Source organism: Argiope bruennichi, chromosome 7 (assembly GCF_947563725.1).
Source record: "Argiope bruennichi chromosome 7, qqArgBrue1.1, whole genome shotgun sequence".
Lineage (NCBI taxonomy): Eukaryota > Metazoa > Arthropoda > Arachnida > Araneae > Araneidae > Argiope > Argiope bruennichi.
The window spans coordinates 74767807-74795581 of NC_079157.1; the positions used below are offsets into that span (position 1 = coordinate 74767807).

The window sequence follows — 27775 nt, forward strand, 5'->3', positions numbered from 1 at the left end:
TCTTCTTTCGGTTCTTATACTAATCATCAGTATGACCAGATGACCACCGAAGGGAAAATTTCGGACTCCTTTGCTCTTCTGCTCTTATATCACGATGTTTACAATCGAAAACAAGATTTTAAAAATTCAAAAAGAATGAATAATTAAAAATTATTGATTTAATTATTAGAAAGATTAAAAAATCAGGAAAGTACGAGAAAAAAATTAATGCATGTTGGCATTGCTTTTTTTATTTTCAGCAAAGTAACGCTAATAGGATGATATATCTGAAATTGCATCATGCAGGATGCAAAAATCGCAAACTAATAGAACTGAAATTTCTAAATTTGGCACTTAGGTACTTCTTAGGTAGTAGATTCTTACTAAAAAATAGTTTTCAAAATTATTATTAGATTTGTAATTAAAAATTAATAGAAATTTTATCATTTATTTTCAGTAACATCAGAACATGTTGTTGCACAAAAACTATTTTTAAATTCAAATGATAAACTTTTAATTGACATCAATTTTGTTTCTGTAAATTTTTGGATCGAATTTTAGTAAATTTTAAAAAAATTTGCGAATATTAAATTTATTTTTGTGTGCTCGTTATCACTGCTGTAATTAAAAGTAAATGTTAAGCAAATTAGATTATCCTGCTTTGATTTTCTAACCAAAAGGTTTGAATTGCCGACTTTACATTTTTTTTCTTCAAGACGATTCATCCGATTTAATCATATTAAGGTTACATATTCTATATATTGTAAAAGTGGAAAGAACATTTCTTCAGAACACTTCATACGTGTGCTAAGATTTCAACAGATTGTAGATTTAAATTTTTGAAAAATATTGGAAATCAAAATCTGTGCAAATAATATTGAATGATCATGTTTATCATTTTTTTAGAGATGTTAGCGACTCTTTGGAATGTAATTGTTGCGAGAATGAAAACCGTACTTTTGCTTGATTCAAATTCAATTTGACAAATTCCTAAAACATGCAGACGATTTTTTCAAATCGTTTGAAATGTAATCCGTTAGCTATAGTATTCTTTCCTGTAATATTTTTTTTATTAATGTGCTAAAATATTAATAATCTCTAAAATATTACTTAGATTCTATTAAATACTTTTAATAAACTAAATTTTTTTAAAAGTTTATATAGATGGAATTTTTAATAGATATTTCGCTTTGCTTATAACGTACAATTGACTTTTTGATGTACAGCTGCATATTTTTTTATTAAAATATATTTATATTTTTTATTAAATTTTTTTTATTTTTATATATTTTATTATATTTTTTTTATTAAAATATGCTATTTTAATTCCTAATAAATATAACAGAAAAAGCAGATTGAATAATTTCGTAAAAATAATGAATTGAGAAATCAGTCTAAAAAGTTAAAAATTATAAAAAAACAAAGAACATTTTATAAAAATGTACATTGTTAATGTGCTAAAATATTGAATTTTTTTTTATATCAAAAGTGTTATTGTGAAAACAAATTTGTAAAATTCTGAATCATTAAAAATAATGATATAAGAAATTAATCGTATTTAATATCGAAAATCCTCTTTTCATACTGCTTGGCGATTCGTTCATAAATATAAAGTATTAAAATTCATAAATATTCATTAAAAATTAAATATATATTATGAATCGTATTAGAATTTAAATTCACTTAGAATATTCATATTGATTGCTCAGTAATATTAGAGATTATTATATTGATCTTTTATAGATATTCTATACTGTTTAAATTTGGGGGAAAAAAAGAATATTTCCTACTTTTTAGAATACATACAAAGGATATTTAAAAAAAAAGGAGAAAAAAAAAAGACCTAGTATAAAAATGTTATTTTTTGTTTCATCAAAACATAATCTATTTTAAAATGAACTATTATGATATAATGAAAATAATTCAGATAAAATGTTTGGCTTTTTCAGAACTGAATATTTTATAGATTTTGCAAAATATTTTAGCAGCTCTAGTTTGATTGATCCGCGTGTGAGAGTAGAATTAATTCTTGTGTCAACATTATGCAATAAGCAAAACTTCATGCTTTCATTTTCTTATTGTGTTCTGTTACGTTACTTCCTTTTTTTGTTGCCAGATCTCGATCGAAATAAAAGGAAAAATTAAATCAATTTTGTCAGTTATAGAACATTATTTTTATAGTTAATTAAGAATCATAAGGTTATTTAGGAATCAAGCATGCCCAAATTAGATATGACTGTATGTTTAAAATGAATATTTGAGAATGGAATTAAATAATGTTTTCTTCTCTTTTTAATTTTATTGCTTGTTTTACAATTGTTGCTTTAAACTAATTTTAATACTTTTTTTTTCAGGCCAAAGAAAAATCATCTGTGTTATGGCTATTATCCAAAGCTTTTGAAGGTGACATACCAAGTGATCTAATAGAGCCTTTTTATAGAGATCATGAGGTAAGTTATCGAGTTCTGTATTTCCTTTTCTTTTCTTTTTTTTTTTTTTTTTTTATAATTGAATTTCTTAAAATTCTTTGCCAACATGATTTATACTTTTTATTCTTCACCTTTACGAAACAATTCAAATATTTGTAAATAAGAGTCGTTTATATATAAAAAAAGAAACTATTAACCCTTTAAGGGCCATTTTTTTCTAGTCATATTATGTTAAAATATTTTTAGGCCTGAAATTAGAATAGGAAAAGGAATTTATTTAGCTTATTAGATAAATTTAATTTGATTAATTAATTAATTTGGTTCATTAATAATTAAGTAACAAATCGAGACGCATCATTTTGTGTAAAATAAAGAACTAAAGCATCTAAGTTTCTGTCTTTCTAAAAAAATGTGTCAGAATTTATGCAACCTACATAAATTCATACAAAGATTGATAAATTTGGTGGGAAGCATACTTCCCACGGCCCTAGAAAGGGTTAAAGTGACTGCCTATGCCGGAGGCCATTTTTTAAAAGACTAATTTTTAAGTTTTGTTTGATGTTTTCTAATTAAATAGTACATAAAAAGAATAAAAATCTAAAAAAAAAAAAAGAAAAAAAAAACTTCTGTACTTATCCCTTTTTTTTTTTTTTCATTTTAATTGAAAATTTGAAGTAAATTTGGACAAAATGACTAACACTATATAAAATTCTAATGGGATAATCATAATTTTCTTTACACACTAGCCACTTAACACATTTATATTCAAACTGAATTAAAATCTAAAAGGTCGATTAAAATGCAAAAATGTTAGTTCAGTTTATTAAAAATAATATACGAAACATTCCCTAAAAATTCCATTAAGAATTTTTTATTAATGTTGGAGATATTATGTTAATGGTTGATAATTTATTCAAAAAAAAAAAAAAACTGTTTGGAGAAAAACGTGTTTAAAGTTCGTAGATACTGTAAAAAAAAAAAAAAAAAAATATTTTCTCTTTAAAAAATATTCTTAAAATTCCCTCCACTTCTAAGTTAATTTTTTTCATACATTATTATTATTATTATTTTACTTGAGCTCGCAATTTATTTCTGTTTATTTTTTTAGGTAGTAATGAGTATCATTTTGAACTTTTTCTTCGACACAGAATACCCCCTCACAGTCTTTTTGAACTGCATATGTTCATATTTAAAACGCTTTAGACTTTCTTGCATATAACGGCCGATATTCGCTAGCAACTTATTTATTACACTCAATATACCACCTCAACTTTCATTAACCCTTTAAAGGGCCATTTTTTTCTAGTCATATTATGTTAAAATATTTTTAGGCTTGAAATTAGAATAAGAAAAGGGATTCATTTAGCTTATTAGATAAATTTTATTTGATTCATTAATTCATTTGGTTAATTAATAATTAGGTAACAAATCAAGACACATCATTTTGTTTGTGATAAAGAACTAAAGCATCTAAGTTTTTGACTTACTAAAAAAAATTGTCAGAACTTATGCCAACCTACATAATTTCATACAAAGATTGATAAATTTGGTGGGAAGCATATTTCTCACGGCCCTAGAAAGGGTTAAACTGAAAAAATTGTTTAACGAAATGTTATTTCCATGGAAACTTTCAACGACATCTGGCGTGCTGTGGTGGGCTGGTACTAAGATTTGCGGCTCCAGGTGCGGAGAGTTCTAGGTTCCAGATCTGATTTCACTGAAGAACTATCGCATAAGCGGGCCTGATGGCATATTTCAGGCCAAATTAATTCCCATCTGAAGCGGCAATTTGGAAAATCGGGTGACAGTTCATGTGTCGTGTTGTCATCTGAACGAAGTTCAAAAGTGCTCGGTCCATTTCAATAACCTTACTATTGCTCTAAAACAGGATGCTAATATATGATGAAATAAGTGGCATTTTGCGTCGTTTTTAGCATTTTTTTTAACTTTTGATCTCAGAGTTTTATATATACATTGGTGTTATAATATTTTGAGTTAGTCTAATGGCTTTTCCAATAAATGTCAATTCCTGTGCTTTTACCTGTTGATATTTGCAGACCAAGACCCAAGACACCTGCTTTTATTGATCATACATAAAATGTATAGTGCATAAACAGCGGCTACCATATAAAGCTGCAATGACTCCAGATTGCATACTTTTAAGGTTATTAGGATTTCTATGAATTGCTATCTCATCTCATTTTTGTAACTTTTCTGTCAAATATTTTTAATCCTCCCCTCAATTAAAATTTAAAAAATAGTAACAAATAAGTCTAGAAACTGTATTTTACTGCGATTTCCGATTGCAGAACGAGATATTCAATTAAATTAGTAGTAAATAGTAATTTTATAATTAGCTATATCTTGGCTTCTAGATGACATAAAATGAAAAGAGAAAGGGCTTGAGAAAAAAGAATGTTTGAATTAAAAGATTTTTGAAAGAAAAAAAAAAAAAGAAAGAAATGAAAAGAAAAGGCCTTACGTGGTCGATAAATGCTTTATCAACGTAAACAGTCACTTTAAAACTAAGTAATTCATATTTATTGTTATAAGATATTCTTAAACGCTTTTATCTCTAAAATGATACACCAACCGTTGAATAATAGGACCGTTGCTTGGATCAAGGGGGGCAGCACATTTTGTTAGTTTGCTCATTTCACTCGTCTAAAATCAAAACATCTGGCATCTTTGAACAATTCCGTTCTCTGCTAAAATAAATATTTATACACTGGAGGTCTTGATTCATCGCAGTGTTTGAGTTATTTTTTCCCCACTATTACGTCATCAATGCGGGGCATTCCCTAATTGCATAATCCGATACACATGTAGGTTATAGTAGCTTTCAGCTTTCATTTTTTTTGTAACGAGATGGAAGTAGAGTCTGATTTTAATATATATATTTTATTAATTTATTGGTGTGGTTTCTTTGTAAGTAGAATAATACAAGGGCTGGTCAGTTTAACAAAACCTTAGCTGGCACAAACAGAGAAGTAGTAAAAGCGATAAAAAATGAATAAAAGAAAAAGAATCAGTGTTTATAGTAATGTGTCATCTATTAAAATAAAATGTCTTTCAGTTTGGAGTTTCCGAAAGTGAAAAGTTTACTTTTAACTAACCATTTTGAAATTCTTAATACATTATATGCAGGGTTTGCTTTAATAATTCTTCGGGTTTTAAAAAACACTGTATTGAAAACATTGTATTGGCCTACTATGACGGGTGATATCAGACAAGATACATATAACCCACCTAGTTTTAAAATCTGTCTCGTTGCTCGCCTGCAAACTAGATGGCAGGCCTATGTCGGTACTATGAAAGATGGCTGCTTTGCTAGAAAATTTTTTATGTAATATGCGACGTGTTCTTCAGTTATGAACATTTAGCGTGCATTTTTACTCAAATACCGTTAAGTTGAACCTTTAAATATGAAAAGCTGCAAATTACCTTGATCTTTTTGATTGTAAAGAAATTCAGCATTTGCATCCATGCCTCGTTGACTTAGAATTTCATTTTAAGGAATATAAATATATAAATGACTGCAACTTGTATTCAGAGTGATAGAATGGATTATGACCGTATCATGATTGTAATAGTTTCACGCCCATATACTGCATCAAAGAAGTCCTCTTTTAAAAAATAATAATTTTAAAGAAACCATCGCTAAAACAAGCTGAGTTTATTTGCTAAAATAAAACATAATTCAATGCAAATTTCTTTCTGTTTTTTTCAAATTGCATTCTCGCGTTTTGAAACATTAAAACTTATATATTTCACAATACAATTAATGCAATGTACAATTAATTATATTAATTATTACAGGTTAGATTGTTAGTTATTTAGCGTCCATTTTGAAGCAACACCAAGGTTATTTAGGGACGATCTCATAATTTTGTACTATGATTAGATTTCAAAGATGTTTAGTTGCCATTTTTTTTCCAAACTTCTCGAAGTGACGCTGATACTGTGTCATTATAAAGCTAATTTTTTGAAGTTTATGATGGTGCAACATTTTTTGTGCTTCAATTTGCTTAGAAGTTATGGCAAAAATATGCATTATCTTTCTACTCCCATTTCACCTTTTTTAGAAAGTTTTAGAAACTTTTTAATTTCGCAACCAGCCCTTTTAAGTATTAAGGAATACATGTTCCAAATTTCTCCTACTCCTTCAACGGATATGGAATTGTATAAGGTTCAAACAAACGGATTTTCCTTTGTATATGGATAGATAGATAAATAGATTTACTTTTGTAGCAGTCTGTATGAATTGTTAATCGTTATCTTAAAATTAATATCTCAAAATGCTAGAAGAAAGAAAACAAAACAATCGTGATGAAGAAGCGAGATCATAAACTTGATGTTTTTGTTTATGATGTCAGTATGAGAGAAAAAAATTAAGGCATTATGATTTTATTACATACTAGCCACCCTTGGCGATCAGTTGGTTCACTAGAATTAATGGTTACTAAAATGTTCAATTAAATGTTCTTCATGGTTTGGTCTTAATAGTGTTTTTAGCAAAATATTTTCAAGTTCCAAATTAAATTCGGATAAATATACGATTCATTCTGTTTTAGAAACCTTGCACCGTTCTGTTCATTTTACTATGCATGCCGTTTATTTTCTGTCAAACTTCCTAAAATTCTTGACAAAATTGATACATTCTGTTATTACTTTTTACAATGTAACCTTATTTCAAACTTTAAAAAAATGTAAAAATTTGCCTGTTTATTTTATTTTATTATTATTATTATTATTATTTGAGTAGGATTTTAAAAATAAATTTAAATATTTGACAGATTCTTCGCAGAATTAAATAAATATGTCGCTTTGCCAATAATGATTTGAATTAAAGGAGAAGTTTAATTTCATTATTATGAATTCCACGTTTCATTATTTTTTATAGCAATATCCATAGTAATTCAAATTGTAAAACAAAAATGAAAAAATATATCTGTAACCTTATTAATGACTTTTATCAATAATTTTGGTGTTCTTCCAGAATTCTTATTATTTTGTAGTATTCTTCGATCAGAATTCTTGCGTATCGATGTATTCTTATTTGTAAAAATGCTTAGAATATTTTTTTTTTTCAAATTAGTTAAATATAGAAGAAAAAAAATGTACTACAAAAATTGGTAACATTGAAAGATATATATTGAAGATTATGTAAAAATTACTTTTGTAATATAATATTGTTCGAAATTTTGGCGGAAAAACGCCAAATTTTGTTTAATGTTTATTAAAATTTCAAGATTATCATTCCGAGATGCACATGTCCACCTTCCAAAGTATATATTCTATTCCAGGATATTTTATAATATAAATGCATTCCAAATTAATAATTTAGCACAATGCAAGAAATTTGACATTTTGAACGAATAAGCTAATTGCCAAGGGCAGCTTGTGGCTTATATAAAAAGATCGCTTATTGATAACGGCCTCTTAAGAAGACTTAGCACTGTGAAAACAGGTAGTAGTGCAAATGCTGATATCCTTTTCTGAAATAATCGGTAACTTTTTTGTAAAATGAAAGTCTCCTACTGAAATGAGTCTGTTTTCTCCTCCTGGCTCAATTAATACATGCCCGAAGAATCAAGGCTCTACTATATATTCAGATTAATGAATGACTTTTAAATACTTTAATATTCATGCTTGGAACTAATACCCAAGTAGATATTTTTGCATGTATCTATATAAATTTCATGATTGTAACCCATCTAATTTTGGTATTGAGTATTAATCTGTTATTTTTATTAAATTTATTTTACTTATTTATTATTCATTTAATTAATGCTTTCTTTTTTTCCCTCAGAATGTCAGGCGGTTAAAACCTAAAATAGTGCATTCCCTGGCCAATGCTGAGCTGTACTGCCTTGCCTTAGTCAACATCTATTCTGACCCTAATTATCATAACCTCGATCACCAAGGTATAGTACAGGTGCTGATGAGGAAAGGAATCAGTTTGACTGAATCCAGGGAAGCTCCGCTCACAGAAACAACTCTGGTGCAGACTGCACCTATTAGAATGGTAGGATTTTGCATTTAGTCTTTATGCTCTGATATTTCTACTCGTATTTATTTGTTCGTTGGCAAAATTTATTAAAAATGTAAACGAGATGTTATTTATCTTTTAATATCAAATTTTTTTTAAAAAATGCCTCACTTTCTATGAGAATGAAGACAATACATTCAAAATAAGATTAAATTATTATTATTATTTTTAGAATTTTTCCCACCCACGACGATGTTGAAATCAGAGGCTGGAGCAAAAACGTCATATATATATATATATAATATTTAAAGATTAAAATTAAATTATCTTTTAGAAATTTTCAGCCAGTGATTTTAAATCCAGTCTCATATACAAAAGGAAAAAAAATGCTTTTTATATATAAATACAGCTTGCTTTTTATAAGTTATTTATATATTTACAATATATAATAAAATATTCATTGAGAGAATATATAGTTTTTACCAAAACAAACAAACACTTTAATTATTATTGAACATATTGGTCTATAGATGTGTAGCTGGCTACCATTTCCTTCTTCTAAATAAGAATCACGATAAGTAAAAACTATGCAACTTTAATATTTCAGAACTAACGGAATGGAAACACTGAAATTACTTTCGTGGTTCCATTCCATTAGATTATTTTTATAATGCCAAACGATCAAAGGAATTTTATTTAATTATGCTCCAAATGCAAAAAAAAAAAAAAAAAAATCGCCATCAAATGACAGTCTAAACTATTGTCGAAATATTTCGATCATGACGGAGCTGGAAAGTAACGATCTGAAGTTTATCTTCTCGCCCTTTCAACTGGTAAACATTTAAGCTTTGTAATAACATTGGCTTTTGGCGAGAAAAGTAAACAGCGCCATCTGGGGGATTAAATATGAACAATATTCATCTTCCCTTATTCAATAATTGAGAATTACAAAGAATTTCAAAGTATTTTTCATCAAATTAGTAATTTTAATGTGTGAATGGAACATGCATATCTTGCTAACATTCAGAGAGGCAGAAGGAATAAATTGACAGCAACTGGATTAAAAGGAAGAATTATAAGTTCCATATAATTGCACTCTCAATACAAAATAGGAAGGTTTAAAGTTTATTTTACTGTGGTCTGTCCATGCCAAAACATATTTAATTATGAGTCACTAATATATGAATTTTATTTTATATATTTTCCGAAATTGTGTATAATATGGGAAAAAATGTAGAGTGTTTAAGTTCATTTTTATATTCTTTGGAATAATTGATTCATTAAAAATATAATATTTAAGAGTTTGTTTAGCAATGATAAATATGCCAGTTTCTGCAGATAGTAGTATTCATTTGTATAGCATAAAATATCTGTTTTGTCTTTAATGATCTTAAGAATTTTTTACAAAAATGAAAATCCCATATTTATGTCTGTATATTCAAATTATATTTTTTCTCATATTATGGTTCAGAATTTAAAAAAAAAATCTTTTGTTTTATTTTAATTTAAATTAGTTGCACGAAAACACGTTGATTTTAATGAAAGCTTTAATATATTGAGTTATAAGAGTATATATTGAATTTTTCTTGTACCCCTTGTTTATTCTTAGTTTAAACTTTTTTTCATTATGTGGATTCCTTTGTTTAAGTGTTACCATTTTTCAAGATTCTTTTGTTTTTATAAGATTAGAAAAATTTTACATTAATTAGAAACAACTTTAAAGCAAACATAAAACTATAGAAGTAATGAAAATATCACAGTTTTTATGTATCTAATAAATTCTTTTAATAAGTGAAAGTTATTTTTAAGTGTCTTTAAAAAAGAGATTAGTCAAAACTAGCGAGCCAATTTTTATTCTGTAGATTTTAATCTACAGAATAAAAATTAGTAGATTTTAATCTACAGAAAAAAAATCTACAGAATTAAAATCTTTTAAGATTAAAGATATTCTTTAGTAAAATTATTAGGTTTTTGCTTTTTTCAAATCATCATTCTATAAAGAAAATTTAGAATAAAAGAATTTCGGAATATTTTATAAGAAAGGATTTTGGAATATTTTATAAGAACATTGGAGTATTTTCTCTATTGTCTATTCTCTAACTGTCATTTATTATTACAGGGTGCTCATATGACTGTTATTGAAGGTATTATGTCACTGTATATAAAAGAAGTTCTTATTCCTGAAAAAATTGTTCAAGTTGTAAAGTAAGTTTTTTATAATCTAAAATTTATCATTATTTAGAATGAGGTGGGAGGGAACATGAATTGGTATTATTGTTTGATATTTTGAGTATTTAAATAAATCTCATCTAGTTTAGTTTTTTATATTAAAATTACTGCTTTATGGAAATATTCTAATAGTATATCTACTATTTCAAGTATTTTCTTAAAATATTTTCTAGGTCATACAATTTAGCACTTCTTTAAAGTTTCAATTAAAAACATTTCTTCGTTTATAATAACTGATTTTACTCCTTTGTTATAAAATTTTTGAGCACTCTTAAAATTAAAATAGCTATGAATAATGTTATTATTTTTTTTAATGATATATGTAACTAATAGAAAGATAGCCCTCTAACGGCGATAGAGAAAAACAGGTGGTCAACCGCTAGCTGTCAAAATATAGCATCGTTAGAATATGTCTAAATTATTTTATGTGTTAATCTATTGTTATATAATATTATTTTTGTTAGCCAGCATCTACCATTTTTAAATGACACTGTCATATATGTTTATTTTGGAAATGAAATTCTAATTTATATACTTGTTTCTTTTGATAGGAAATTTTCCTATGTAGATATCAATAGTGAGATGCCATCGAATCCAGAAGAAGCTGCTATTTTATGGATAAATAAGTGTTGTAAAGCTCTTGAACAAGAAATAAGAACTGACTGTAGTGCCGAAGAAGTAAGAGATTTTTATGTATTTAGTCGCTATTGCAATTCATTTAGATCTGAAAAAACTAGTAATAAAAATAATTCCTTATAAATATTGTAAACTATAGAATTTTCATTTATTTATTTCTGAAAACAACATGCTGCAAGTATTTTAATAATAGTATTCCTATAAATGTTTTTTTTTTCTTTAATAAAAAGAGCATTTTATTGTTGCCATAAAGGTAGGCAAAAAAAAATTCTGTTATAACACTTTTGTTTTTAACAATATTAAGGCATTAAATTTAAATTATTGATTAAGTCATTTATTCAAATTGTGTAAATGATTAGGCAATTAATTTAATCTTTGTAGATAAATATTGAATACTAGGCTCTTTTAAAGAAAAAAATTTCTAAAAAAATATGATTGAATTAAATAAAATTATCTGCATCCAGAGAAAATGCTATTTTGATACTTTTGAATATTTGGAATCGATGGTACAATTAATTGGATATTGTGATCTCTTCTTTTTCTATGAAAATTTTTGGATAATCGGATAAGGAAAAGAAAAAAAATAATAGTGATATTTTGAATTCTTGTTTGCTGATACTTTTATTTGTTCAGGAATTATTATAATTAATTAATTTATTCATTTGATTAGGAAAGTAAACTTCCAAAAATCCCTGTTTTGCAAGATATTGCAGATGTAAGTGATGGCTGTTGCATTGCTGCTGTAATAAGTTTCTATTGCCCTACATATTTCAAATGGCAAGGTAAACAGCACATTTTCTTTATTTATTTTAATGTTTGATACATAATTTTTGTGAAGCTAAATTTTTAAAACATATTTAAAAGTTTAAAATAGTAAAAAAGTTCCAATAGAAGATTAATGAATTATTATTAGTCAATAGCTAAATGTGGTCAAGTCAGATGAATGTAAAAAAAGTTAAGGATGTAAAGAATGTAATTGACTCTTATTATTTTTAAAATGTCATCTCTGTAGCAAGAAAAATCATGTATATTGGTATAGCATCGGTATACAATATATGACACACATGCATTGATATGCACTACTACTCTGTCATATATGAAATATATAGAGGGAAGTTGTTGTAGTGATGGGGGGGGGGGAAACCAAACTTAAGATTTTGGTCCTTTGAGTCTGAAAAACGTGTTTTTGGAATTTTTCTCTGCCCTTCTATCTGTCACTTCTTATTTCTGTGAGCACAATAATTCAAAAATGCTTAGAGTTAAATGTATAAAATTTAGTGTGTGTTCTTTATACCAGCTTTGTAGATTTTTATCTAATTTTGAATAAAATATGTTCTTAGAAATTTTTTCTCTATTTTTCCTATTATAGATACACATAACTACAAAATGTAAAGAACTAGCTGATAAAATTCAGTACATGGTTCTTCTAAATTTTAGATTTATATCAAATTTTAAAACAAGTATATCCAAGGATTGAATATTTGTTGATCTGTACTTTTACATGCATGATATATGATAAACATGATAACTCAAAAACACAACAACCCAGATAAATTAAATGAAGTACAGAGTTTTAATATTTAAAGTGTAAATCTATATCAGAATTTGAGCTTAACAATCAAGTGATTAATTGTCTGCTAGTACATTCATATGCAATAATGCAGTGACACAGTTAAATGAAATTTGATATGTGTTCTTGTTACTAAAATTGCAGCTCTTTGATTCTTCATTTCAGTTTATCGAAAAAGGGGGGAGTAAACAAAAAGTGTGTTTGATTTTACTTTATATTACTAAGAAACACAAAATTTTCATTTGTAATGTTTCATTTGTAAAGTACTGAATACTCACTGCATTTATGCCTTTATTCAAGACCCACAATTTGATGTGAGGATAACATTTTTATTAGAGAAAATCTCAGGGAGACCTGCTGGCTTTGTTTATATATTTGTTAACAGAGATGACATTTTAAAACAACTGTTGCATGTTTGTCTTTTTTTCTTACTTGGAAATTTTTAGCTACATATAAAAATATGTTTAAACTGGGAATAGTTTCCTAGAATTTTTACCCATTGGTTTTCTTTTAAAAATTGAAATTTCAATTAATTTATATGGAGGTTGGAATTATTTGCATTAAATTTAAATAAGTTAATCTACAGATTTTAAATTTTGAGAATTTATTTATTTTCAGATATCTGTTGGAATAATCCCATTAGTCTGGGTGACAGCATATACAACTTGCAGCTTATAAAGAAATTTTGTTCCGAATGCTTACCTAAACAAATACACTTTTTCACTTTAGAAGATTTACTCTATTTACACCCATCTATCAAGGAGAATGTTTTAGGTTTTATTGCAGATCTTTTATACATGTTTGTCATATATAAAGCATCTTGTGTTACCCAAAGGAAAAAAACTGTGGTTCCAGAATCTAGTCATATACCTTTAGAAAGTGAGTTTATATATATGTATTTCTGATTTCCTACTACAGATTCTCGACTGTTTAATGTTAAAAAATTATTCTTGCATTGTATTGCCTATATTTATATAGAAATCTCATCTGGGTTTTTTCATATGTTGAAAGTTTTTTTTTTTATTTTTATAACATTGCTTTCTTAATTAGTCATCTTTTTTTTTTTTTTTTTTTTATCTTTCTCAATTTGAAATATCCGGTTATAATTGCCAAATTTAATAAATAATGGTAAATGAGTTCTATTAAATCTGTTATAAAAATTTTTTGTGTACCTTTTATATGATTATTTGAAATGAATTATTTATAGGTTATATTAGGTTTATTCTATGGTAAATATGGATATTTAGTTTCAAAAGAATAAAAATATTAGATAGTTTGCTTGATTTATTCTTCAAAATTAGCCATCTTTAATATCTTAATGTTTATGATCTGCCAATGTTTACAAGTTTTTTTTAATTCTTTCGTTATTTTATATCATTTCTGTGTTAAATAGTATTTTACAGTATTTAAAAATCAAACCTTTAGAATCATGAAATAAATTATTTTCATCCTGACATTTAAACATCATTGTATATATATCTTGGAATCTGAAAATTTGCATATTTAATAGCTTAATAAACTAATATTGATACTCAAAAATCTTTTGGTTGGATATCTTAATCCTTTAATATATAACTTGATATAAAATATATAGATTTCAGTAAGTATTTTAAAAAACATGTTAAAATCGAGATTCACAAACTGTATATTAAAATCAAATTTTGATTTCTTTTTTCTATACTCTTTTAGAAAAATTGTCTAAAAATCAATTTTAAAAACTTTATTATAGATTTATATAAATAGTTTTTTAAATGCCATAAAATATCAGAAAATGAAAAGAAGGAAACTTTGAAATTTCTTGCATTATTTTAAGCTGGAATAAAAGGGGAGGGTAATACTGTTCTGACTTAAAAATTTGATCAATGTATCATATATGCCAGTTACAAATTGTTGGAGAGTTTGAGAATTGAAGAAAATTTTTTATTGAAGAAAAAAGAACTAAAAAAAGATGACAGAAAGAATTTAATCCATTCTTTTTAAAACAGACATAGTTTTTTCACTGATAAAAAAATAATGGATGTCAATCAGTAAATGTATGTTTATATTTCTGTTAATCAAATAAGATCTAATTAGAAACTAGTAAGTATAGTATATATCTTAAGTCACTGCTGTAACTAAGGTGGCTATTTTCATTAAAATTAAACTTAAAAAGCAGCAAGCAATCAATTAACAAAACTTTGCTATCAATCTTCAATTCACAGTTTGCTTTATTAAATGAAAGAGTGTAGGAATAAGAATGCAAAAACACATAAAAATTCCAAACAAACATTAAAGGCATAAAAAAAATACAAACAAAAGTTTATAAAAAATTCTGAAAGAACATACAAAGTTATTGTTAGAAGTCATTTGCAGACATTTTTTTTATTGATATTAATATAAAATAATAAAAAAGGGAGGATAACAAAATTTCATTACTCTTCTTAAGTAAGGAAATAAATTGCAGAATGTTTATTAACTTTTTAGCACAGACTAGTTAGAAGTAGCTTTTATGATTTGTTTATACTTTTATTTTAGGTTCAAAGTCTTTAAGCAGCTTCCAAAGTCATAAAACTCCAGCACTTTGTAGTCCTATACCAAATTTAAGGTCTGAGTCATATGGTGGTTCTACTACAAGTTTGCCAGATATTAGAACTGGGTAAGTAAACTGTAAATGTCTTTCAAGTTTAATTATCAGTTAGTGCAATCTGTTATGGTATTATGAAATACATATAATTATCCTGAAATTGAATCAAGTGAAGTTTTCTTCTAAATAAAATTATCTTTTTAATATTGATTTATTGATAAATCAGTATTTAAAGGATAATTGATTTGATATCTTATACTGATCTTTTCATTAATTCTGTAATAAATTATTAGAAAAAGTAGGAAAGTGCCTTTAAAAGTGTTTGTGCAATTCCATAATCAAATATCTATTTCATATCTGGTACCATTAACAAAATTTCAAAATTGTTATCATTTTCTTTATATAATTGATTTTAGATTAGCAGTAAATAAAAGAAAATCTATAAGAATTTTTTAATGGAAAAAAATGGAATTACTTTCTTAAAAGAGCTCTATACTTTCATTAAAATTTGGTGCAGTTTTTGATAAATCATATCATAAAAAATCTACAAAGATTATTATCTAAAAGAGCTTAACTTTTGGTTTTGCGAATGAGTCTTAAATCTTCGTAGAACAACACTAACTAGTTTTAATACTTGTGCATTAATTGCATGACAATGATTAATTGACAATCAAAGATTGCATGCTAATAGGCTCTTTTGTAGCTATTATTCACTATTGGCATGCAGTTAAAACATGATTAACTTAATTTTTTGCTAAAAAAATACTGAATATGTTATTTTGTTCCTCTATTAAACAGAACCCTTCAAACATTTAAAAGTGTGCACCATTAAATAAGAATAATAAGTAAATATGTGCATATTTCGCTATTGAAAATCAATGCGGCATAAATGAAATGTTTTAACTAAAAAAAAAAAAAAAATGCATTTTAAAGTTACAATATTTAATTATATTTCTAAGTACAGTTTTTGTCTTAAAATATATTATTTATTGTTGTAAATAGTTCATAATAATAGCAAACATTAGATTTATCAAAAATAAATATGAATGCAATAAGTAAATGCGTAATTACAGCCAGTTTCAATTAGGATTTTATCTTCAATAATTATGAAACTGCATGAAATGATGTTACGATTTGCCAAATTGGATACTCAAAAATGTCTCTTTTGTGTTTCAATATTTACTTTAGAATCATTATTATCAAAACAAATGTAGTAGCTTATAAATGGTATCATATAGCTACTATGGATACCATTTATAGAATGACACTGAAAACATACAAAATATATATTTATATCTGAAAAATAAAGATTAATACAAAATATTGAAATGTGTGCTTTTATGCATTCACTTAAATCTGTTATATAGAAATTGAGTACCAAAAGTATTCTAATTTCTATTAGTGCCTTTTGTATACCATAATTTGAGGAACAGTGTGATTCAGGGGTTTGTGAATCATGAAATTGACCTTTTCAAGAGTATAGATTATTGCAGTGACTGTATGATTTAATAAAATTTTTATATATTATTATAATTTTAAAAGTATTCTTATACCGTCTGAAGCTTAATGTATTCAGATGGTATAAGAAGAATGTATGTATTTGTTTATCACCATTCTTGTGATAAACAAAATGCTTCTTTTTTGTTCTCATTATTTTTCATTTTTACATTTTTGTTTTGTCTTAACAAAAAGGTTAGAATGTAAGTTTCATGTGGATTTTCAGGCAAAAACTTAAATGTGATTCAAAATTTTTTTTGGAAAAAATTATATATTTTATCTATTATTGTTACTGATTCTATATTATTTTATAGGAACGGAAAATAATCGTCATTATTTCATATCTTTGATCATCAATAATAGTTTGTTTGTTTTTATTGACATGTCATCCTATAAATTAATATTTTATCTAAAGTTTCCATTTTTCAGAATTTTTAAATCTTCTGCTTTGTTTTCTTTCAAAATGCTTTTGCTGTCATTTATTTTCTACAACTGTTAGAACTATTTTAACTTTTAGCATTTTGCTATGTTTATTTTCCTTACTAATGATTTTGCAATATAACCAAATTTTTACTATGGTGTTTCAAAAGTGGACAAAAATATTGCCGTACAGTGTAAAGACCAATATACCTCTTTTATGTTTATATTTTTAAAAAAAAAGGAAAATAGGTTATTTTTATTATATATTCTAGAAGCTCTCTATTATATCTTTATTGTTATTGATTCTTTCTAAAAATTTTGGCATATGATTGAACAATGACCAAATATAACAAAAGAATTTTTTTTAAATTATTCATATTTTTATGTATTTTGCATAATTTAACTTTATATTATACTTTTAGGGGTCGTGCAAAAAATTCAGGGAGTAAAGAAAAACTTTGTGAGAAAGTTCTCACGAAAAAGTCAAATTTCTCTAATGGTAAGTATAAGTTTGTTGTTTTAATTTATTCACTTATATTATCAGAGTTTTATATTCAAATAAAGCCAGATGATAATTAAAAAGGGAGATTTTGGCCTGAAAGAAATATAATTTTCTTTACTATATGTTTGTTGATTATAATCCTTTTTTCATTCTAAGAAAGCTTTTGTTTTTATTTTATTTAAGATGAAATTGGAACAAATGAGTTGCAGAGGACCAATTCAGTGGGTGTTGTTAATGGTTGGAAAACAACTACTTTACCACATGTGAGCTCAACTGATTCAGTGGGTAGTGTTCCAAGGTATGCATATGTATATTTTTAATAAATTGCATCACTGCAAAATATCGTGTAATTTTTTTTTGTTAAAATGTATCAGTTATGTAATTTTTTAAATAAAATAAAGCTTATTTTACCCTTAAAAAAAAAACTTTTAAATTTTTTTTTTTCCATCTGGAACTTTAAAAGTGTTTAAAAAGTATTTTCCTAAAATCTTAATCTAGAAGTTATTTTAAAGAAATTAACTTATTGATTAGCATCCTCTGAAATTTTATCATTGATTTTTGTTGAAGTATTTGCTTGAAAAAGTTAAAATAAATTGTCTGCTTGACTTAGAAAATCTAATGCATAGCTTTTTTTTTATAATAAATAAGCTGAGTTGTAAAATTTTTACATATTTGATTATTTATCTCATTCAATCATTTTGAATCTTATTCCTGTTGTAAAATTTTTACATATTTGATTATTTATCTCATTCAATAATTTTGAATCTTATTCCTGTTGTTTTAATTCTATTTCTATTGCTCTTATTAAAGTAGTAATGAAAATAAATTGTATTTGGATGCATTTTTGCATGACAATTTTTGAACTAAAGGGAAAAAGTCATTAAGTATAACATCGAAAACTCGTAATTTTTATGATAAATTATTATTATCTTTTTTTGTATAAATTATATAAATTTTATGATTAATGATTATGCCTCCAGTAATGAATCAGAACTAATATCTTTCTTTGTCATTTAGTTTATCTCTGATTCTCTATATCCCCCCTAAATATTTATAAACTTAAAGAAATAAAAAGTCTTTTATATTTTTAAATACAAGAGAGAGAAAAAATGGAGAATAAATTTGAATTTGCAACTCTTCAAAAGTAATTGTGATGAATTATTTCTTTAATGATTTATGATATTTGTAGTTTTTTTTTCTCCTCATTTCTGTTATTGTTTTTATTTTAGAAACATTAGCTCTGAAATTCCAAGACTTCCAGCAGAGGGTGAAAGTGCTAGCAGTCATCAATCACAACCCTCTATTTGCAGTACTGATGATAATGGCTTACCCAAAAATATTACTCCCACTTCTAGAACTCCCCTATACTGCCAGGGATCTCCTCAGAGAGAATCCTTGAATTATGGACTTAGAAAATATAGTGAAAGTAGTTTACATGGTCTGCGCTCTTCTGGTGATGGACATGTAAATGGTATACATGAGCAAAGAAAAGGGCGCAGAAATATGGAAGACTATTATAATCAACTTGCTGGTGTAGATGGACCGATGAGATCTATTTCAGCTTCAAATATCACAGAGAGCAATAGAAGAAAATGCTCTTCAAATAGTCATGGTGCTGAAAGTGTTCCTGAATCTTCTAGTTCACAAAGCTCAGGAATTTGTTTAAGTGATGTTGATGTTAAGAATACCTTTTCGACAACGAGTTTTGCGCAGTTATCAAAGTTAAGAGACTCTAGTAGTCATCATTCCATTAATATTGTATACATGCCTCATGAAAGGGAAATGCTAGAGAAAGATAAACTTGTTTCTAAAGGATCCAGCTCTGGTAAGAGATCAGATGGAGAAGCAAAGAAAACAACTTTTGCTGCATTACCCAATACAACTACATGGCAACAACAGCATGCTGTAAGTTCCAACTTTCCCCAAACAGACTCTGGTCATGAAACCCCTACAGAACCTGTAGACCATGCACTCAATTCTCAATTATGTAATATTAAAATGAAATTGGAAGACAAGAAGAGAAAGATTGAGTTAAAGAAAAAGCGTATGGAAATGCTTTGGAAAAAGCAAAGACAAAAATTAGGTAAAGCAGCATTTCTCCAGGCTGTCAGCAAAGGGCAGAACAGTGATGCTGGTACTCCAGATAGTGGTACTGGCAAAGAAGTTGGTGAAGCAGACATTTCCCTTCGAGAAACTGTGCTTCCAGTTCGTAATTCACCATCTATGGTAAAACGCATGTCAATGCAGGAGATAGCTGCAGACTTGGATAGTATGCAAAAGAAATGGCTAAACCAAACTGACATATCAGACCAAATTTCAATTCAAGATGATATTATGGAAAAAATTGATGCTGGTAATGAAACTGTAAATATTGATCTTCAGACCTCAATTGATCACCTTAATACTAGTCTTACTGATTTGCAGTTGGATATATCTCGAATATCGCTTCAACAAGAACAGGTAGAGAATCTTATGAAGGACAGCATTGATGATTGCTCTCACTTTTTCCTCCATGATCCATCAACAAATGAGAAAAGCCCTGAATCTTTACACAGGCCTATGAATTGGCACTTTGACGAACCTACTTTGCCTTTGAAACAAGGTCTTCCATCTCCTCATGTTGATGGACACAATTTGCTGCGCAAACATCCAACAGATTTTGATACTCCATTTTCCTCTTTACCTCAGACTTTTAGCCCAGTGAAAGTAATACCAAAAGAAGAATTGTATTCCAAAGTCATCAAACCAGAAAGGCATCAAAGGCAGGCTGTGCCTGCTACCAAGACAACAATCTGCAGGCAAAATCAACCAGTTGAAACACTTGCAGCCATATCAAATGTCGAGCCAATTAAAAGACCTGTAAAATCTAAAGCAGCAAATGAAATTCATGTTGTATTACCTCAAGTGCCAGATAATAAACCTAATGACATTAATAAAGACAAAAATGTGACTGATGATAAACAAGGTTTTTATATACCTCTTGAAAAAGAAGTGAGAAAACCAAAGCCAAGGCCACAAAGGAATCTTAAATCTGGAGAGAATAATCCTGTGCCAAACTCATTGTCTGTTAAAAATGTGCCAACTAAAGTCAAAGAAGATACCAATTCTCTTGGTTTTGTCATTGGTGCTGATTTGGTGCATCCTGATCCAGTTAGTGTCATTTTACTTCATTATTATTAGTTATTGATAATTGTTTTCATTCTTGTCTGGTTGGTAATTGGCTTCAGTCATAAATAGCAAGATGATATTAGAACTTAATTAAATAAAATTTGGCAAGTTTTTATGTTCTTCATTATGTTCACTTAGTTAGAATATTTATAAACATTGAAAATCTGCTTCTTATATACAAATGTAAATACTATAAAATTAGTTTTTATAATAGCTAAATAAAAACAAATACATTTTCACAAAATTAATGAAATAAAAAAATGCCAAATATATCATGTTAAGTATCTTGATTAATGGCCAGTGGCATGCCATTAAGCTTAAAGGTTAACAGTGATATACTGTTAATATACAAATACTCCAATTTAATATATATTTGTTTGTTCATAATTCTCCTTTAATGACTAAATTAAATTCATTTATTTTAATTAAAGTCCTTTTTAATTTGTATCTCAAATGTAAAAACATCTTATTAGAATTTAAAAGTTGTCAGTTAATATTTACATAAATAATTAATGCACTTTGTGCACAATGTGATTTAATTATTGATAGTGTCTGTGAGATTCTGATCATTTGTATATTTTCATCTATTTTTATAATTTTTTACTTTAATACTTAAATTATCATTTATTTAATATAATAACTTTACATATTGTTTCAGTTTCTGTAATCAAAAAGATGATCCTGTATTTCAAACTAAGAGACTGATTGCTATTTTTTTGTAATTTCAAACGTAAACAAAAATTATCTATGTAAGTAGTAAGCATATAAATAATCAAAAGATTTTAAGAAACTTTTGCAATGTACAATTGTTTAAAAATAGCAATAATATATTGTCTTATTACATAATTAAAATCTTTTAACCCTTTGCACTCCAAAAAGTAATTTTTTGCATACAATTTTCCTTAGCATACAAAATACAATTATTGATTTATTTCTCTGAAAATTATAAACAAATAATTGCTTTGAGTTGATTCTTTTCCAAAAAATTAGTTTCTATCTTCTGACCATTCTGTAAGAATTTTTAACAATTAAAATTGAAAAGAAAGAAAAAAAGATGCAGTATCAAAATGATGCAATGAAATGGTGCCTGAGTTGATATATTCAAGTCAAAGGGCTGATTTTAATTTATATTTATTGTCATTATTTAGAATGCAGAAACAGAAATGGCCCGCAAAAAGGAAATGATTATGAATTTGTCAATTCAAAGGAAAGCTGAATATGAAAGGCGGAGGGCCCAAAAAGAAAAAGAGTATGAGAAAATAAAAGAAGAGGAAATGTATGTTTATTTTCATTTAATGATTAACTTTGTCTTGTTGTAATGCATGCTTTGCTTAATTAATTAACTTGCATTGAAACATTCTCGATTAATCTGCTTTTGTAATAATTTCTTATTTTTTGGAGACTCACGTGAAAAAAATTCAAAGAATGTATGTATCTAAATATGCTATCAAAAAGCTTTAAATAATGTGAAATTTAATATTTACATTGATCAATATTGCTGTGCTTGAAAAATGTGCTATGTGAAAATATTATTAATTAAAGCACTATCATGAAACCACTTCATTTGCTTTTTTTCCCATCTTAAATTGTATTCTGTCAATTTTCCTTTTACATTTATTCAGCAGATAATCCTTTATTTCTCATTTTTTTAGGAGGCTCTGTTTTGTATATTCCTTTTTCTTTTCTTTATATCATTTTATTTAAATGAAAGTGATTCAGAAAGTATTTCAAGATATAAAACATGTGGCACAAAACTTTTGCCATATTTATGGTATAAATCTAATGATGTTCATATGAATAATCTAATTTCACAGAATCATTATTGTTAATGAAATTATGTTGTATTAGATGATGAACAAATTAAATCTAAAAATATAAGTAGCAGTTATCATTTCTAGAATTGTAGAACAGGGTCCCAAATAACGATATCAGAATTCCAAACCATTGATGTTTTAAATGTCATGTCTGGTTATTTCTCCATACTTAATGTTTTCTCTGTAAAAACAGCTCTATAATGTTAAACAATTTATATTTTAAATATGAATTTTCATTTCTCAAAATAATGTTTATTGATTTTAAAATTAAATTCTTGTTTTGCTTATTTAATTACTATTACATACTTTGATCATATTCAGAGCTGTTTTAATAGGCACAGTCACACTTCATAAATTTCCTTATAGTGTGGATTTATTGATCTGTGGCTGTAATGCTGGATGTAAGTAGAATTCTGTAACAAAAAAAAAAAAAATGCCCCCTTTCCCATTTGGAATAAAGGATTTCATTTGAGAAATTTATAAATTAAAATAATACTCAGACAAAAGGAAATCAATTGGTTGATTATGCTGGTTTTGGATTAGAATAGTATTATGTGGGAATAAGGTATTCTTTTGCTTGAAAGCCTCTGAATGACTTTCATAGTTAGCTCAAACAATTCGCATTAAAACTACGAACCAGAATTTGAGTGTTTGCTATTATTTTCCTATTGATTCACTGCATCTTTATCATAATTATAATTATTATAATTTAAAAATGTTGACTAATTTGTCTGAGCTTTAAAAATCTTGACTTATGCTGGACACCACAACTCATATGCACTGCACACAATTTACCCCTCTTACTCACCTGTATCTAAAGAAGTTCACAATGATTAAATTTAAAGGAGGAAACAAGAAGAACAGGAACGAAAGCGTGAAGAAGAAAAGAGAAGAAGAGAAGCAATTCTAGAACAGTACAGACAGCGGAAGTTGAGAGAAGAACTTGAAAAGGAAGGAGCTTTGCTTCCCAAAGAGACGGTTGGGAAGTTTTCTTCTAAGTCTAGATCAAGGTATGTGTATTGTTCTGTGCAGTGGCCTGCTTGACTTTGGAGTGAGCAAAGTGAATCATTCTGTTTTGTCCTTAAAACGTCCATTCTTTTTTTGTTTGTAAAAGTGCCAGTTCATTTTTACATGCCTTATTCCTTTTCGTTCTTTCAACAGCTGAAATATGTTTGTCATTTTCATTTTGGTTTATACAATATTTATCATTTACTTAGAGCAGAAACTCATTTATTAATATTTATTCTGCTTATTAAATTAGTTTTTTGATTTTTTTTTATTGTCTAAAAATTAACATTTATCTTTGTATATCTCTATTGTGAAATTAACAGATGGTATGTTAAAAATTTCAGTTTCAACTTCTGCAGTGATGCAGATTCAAAATAGAAATTACAGTGTATATAATCTAGAAAACATATTCTTTATGGTTCTATTTATATGTTCACTTTTTTTTTTTTTTTAAATAAAAAGTAGTTTTTTTTTTTTTTTTTTGTAGATTATAATCCTTCTTAAGTTAATTCATTTAATAGAATAATTTCTTGTTTACTTTCTTTGAATAAAAGATTATAGTTTCAAACATTCATTTAGTTAATCCTGACTTTGAATTTGTGTTTGGAAAAGAAGTATGATTAAAAAATAAAGAAATACCTATGAAGAGGTTCCATATTCAACTTTTTCAAAAGTCTTTTTCTAACATATCAGTCCTCTTTTGTTGATATTTTTATATGCATTCGGGAAATTATTGTCAATCACTTCATTGATCTATAGGAGAATTGTTTGCAAAATATGATTAGAAGAAGGAGATGCACTTTGATTTAAAACTATCATTTTTTGGCCACTTTCTATCTTGGAATGATTTTTGTCATTCCTAAACCAGATTATTATCATCAAAGTAAATAAAAAACAAACATATCAGTCATAAATAACATATCAGACAGTCTGATACTTCTTGAAAAGTTTAAGGTATTCAACTAGTTCAGAGGTTTTTCTTTTAATAATTTATGTATTCTCCTTGGATTTTTTTTTAACTACATGCATTTCAAAGCTTTGAAAACATTGTAAAGTCAAGCTTTCAAAATATTCTAAAAAAATGAACAATTTAGAATTTTTTTTAAAAATTAACCTTGTAATAACACCCATAGATAAAATTATATTCTAAATATACATAAATCCTTGCAGAATTATATTTTTATGAAGTTATCTATATTATACTCTAAAACATTTCTCACAATTCAAAATAATTTTGAAATTTAGTCGAATAAAGTTATTAATTTACTAATAATTTTCGTTAAAAGTCCTTTCTATTTGCACTTAGACACTTAAAAATGTTACTTGTATTTAATATTGATCTTAGTTTTCAAAGAAAAACATAAAATGAACTTCAGAGATACAATCTAAGATATCATATCAATTCTTGAGAGATCACTGATACATTAGACTACTTTCTTTAAAAATATTATATCTCAGAAAATGCATTTAAGGTTTTAATAGAACACAAAATAATGCTTGTGTCTTCTTTATAAAACAGCTGTAACTTCATTTGTAGTTTATATAAAATAAAATTAAGACAGTTTTAAAAGTTTTAAAAACTTGCTACAAAATTAAATTATGAAAAATTTACAATAATTTCATTGGAATCAGTGATTTTAAGCCAATCATATACCTTCATTGAAATACACATGCATAATAAGAATCTCATTTTATTTATTAGAACAAATAATGAGTGCCTGCTTTAAGTAAATGATATTTTTGTTTTAGAGTTAAAAATTTTTGCTGCTTTTATGTCCACAATAATATGACATACTTATGTGGAAAAAGGCTTTTTTGTTATCAGTTAGTTTATCATATATTAATATATGCATAAAAATTGGCAATTATTATTTTTTTTAATGACAACTGTTTTGCTTTTAAATGTTTTTATTTATATTTTTTGCTTATATTTTGTTATGCGTTTAATTCACATCTTTATTTACAAAATATCAAAATTTTCACATAAATAGTTATTTATCTGATACCTAAAAAATATTTATTTTTGTTTTTTTTAGTTTGCTCTTTGTTTTTGTCTCACTTTGTTGATTGTAAATATTTATTTGTAAGCAATAGAAACAAAATATACTTTCCTATTTTATACCACTTATCTGACTTGTATTGTGAAATCAATCTTTGCCCTTGTGTTTGTAAATCTTACTATATTTATATCGAAAAAAAATCAAAGTACCTTTTTAAACTATAGCATCCTTTGTTATTTGTGATTGTTTTGAATTCTCTTCTGTGTATTGTTTTATTTCTCCATAAACATGTTTTGCTACTTGTCGATTTCTCTCATGTTTTGTACCTATCTTGTGAATAATAGTCATGCTTAACATTCTTCGTGATTCTTGTGTGCAATCTGCTTGAATTTTGCATGTCAGATGCTAAACTAACTTTGTCTTGCTATGCATGTCTCTATCTATGTATATTGTTTAAATATTCATGCATGTACATTTAAGAAAAAATAATTCTTATCAACCCTTTCTTACAAATATATTTTACATTTATATATAATTTCTTTTTATTGAATTATTATTTAGTTTCAAATAATTTGCTATATTTATAGTTTATTTTAATTGGGAAAGGTTAAAGTTTGAGTTAAAAATTGAATAATATTGATATCGATATAGTCAAATTTGTTTCTTGTGCTAGTCATTCAAAATTAGATAAATATATCATCCTTTGAAAATTATTAGGAACATTTTTGTAAAAAGATAATAAAAAAATGGGATAATTAGATCATTGTTATATTGATTTAAAATTTCTTAAATTTTCGATCATAACTCCATATTATGTTCTACAAAAGGATTTTGGGAAAGAAAAAAAATGATAAATTATTGAGAAATACTTTATAGGAGTGTGTAAATTAATAAAAAAAATTGGTGTCCTTATTAATTATTGATTTTCTGGTGGGGGGGGATGTTTAAATTTCGCAGTATTGAGGTAAATAATAAAAATCGATTTTTTTTGGGGGGGGGGAATTACTAATTATTGGGTTTCAGCAGTTGAGATAGATTGGTAATCTCATATAAAAGTATGTTTGTGGTTAAAATAAAAATTAGCTACGTTTTCCATTTAAATAAATATTTTTTGAGTGGGAGAGGGTAGTTTTTTTAAAACTTTGAACTTTTATTTTATGTAGAATAAATTTTCCTCATAAATTTTTAAAAATTAAACATTGGAAAGAAAGGGAATTGTATTGTGTATTATATTTTGTTTTATTATTTGAAAGTTTGTTTTTATTTGAATTAGTACTTATGATGTAAATGCTTTATTATTATTTTCTTTATTATCAAAGAAGTAAAAATAAATCTCTAAAAAATTCCTATTTCTTTTTATCAATCATTGTAATGAATATTTACCTATAGTGTCAATCCTGAGAAAAGAAGAGATCACAGGCTTAGTACAAACTTTACTAAACCAACAGTGGAGCTTAGAAATAATTGTACTTCAAAGCAATTCAGGTAGTAATGTTAAGCATGACTGTTATTCGTTTAATTTTTAGGGTTCTCTCAAAAAGAGAATTTATTAAAAGTATGCTTTACCTGCAAGTTTATTTTATTATTAAACAAATTGGTTTAATTTTTGGGAACTGAATATTATGATTATTTTGAGTTAAATATTTTATTGGTTTATGTTTACTTGTTTCGTTTTCACATTAGTGAGAATTCATATATTTCCAGTTTATATAAAATCATTAATTTTTCAATTCTGTTTTGAATTACGAAAGATTTATGTCTTTGCTTATTCTTTCTAAATGTTATTATTCTAGTGAAAATTGTAATAATAATTACTCTCTAAGCAGCTAAATCAGCTGTTTCTGTCCTCCCCCATACATATTCAGTTCAATGAAAATTCTTATTTATTTTTAAACTTTTTAAAATTTCATGATCTTTGAAATTTTTAACATTTTAAAGTTTCCCTTGCGCACACAAACAATATGGTTT

At 26.3% G+C, this 27775-nt stretch overlaps 1 protein-coding gene across 5 annotated transcripts in view; it reads left to right on the forward strand.

The window, feature by feature from the left end:
• The window catches only part of LOC129975215 (calmodulin-regulated spectrin-associated protein 1-like), a 176118-nt gene that overhangs the window by 134226 nt on the left and 14117 nt on the right, over window positions 1–27775 (forward strand). For 2 of the 5 annotated variants that reach the window (XM_056088207.1, XM_056088203.1), the window contains 13 exons: window positions 2334–2429; window positions 8221–8436; window positions 10520–10605; window positions 11181–11307; window positions 11936–12047; window positions 13454–13714; window positions 15350–15470; window positions 17738–17814; window positions 18001–18115; window positions 19047–20967; window positions 22134–22261; window positions 23645–23809; window positions 27197–27292. In XM_056088207.1, coding sequence (XP_055944182.1) covers window positions 2334–2429; window positions 8221–8436; window positions 10520–10605; window positions 11181–11307; window positions 11936–12047; window positions 13454–13714; window positions 15350–15470; window positions 17738–17814; window positions 18001–18115; window positions 19047–20967; window positions 22134–22261; window positions 23645–23809; window positions 27197–27292 — 3521 coding nt within the window. The remainder of the gene's footprint in view (window positions 1–2333; window positions 2430–8220; window positions 8437–10519; window positions 10606–11180; window positions 11308–11935; window positions 12048–13453; window positions 13715–15349; window positions 15471–17737; window positions 17815–18000; window positions 18116–19046; window positions 20968–22133; window positions 22262–23644; window positions 23810–27196; window positions 27293–27775) is intronic. The other 3 variants (XM_056088204.1, XM_056088205.1, XM_056088206.1) reach the window with 3 other exon arrangements.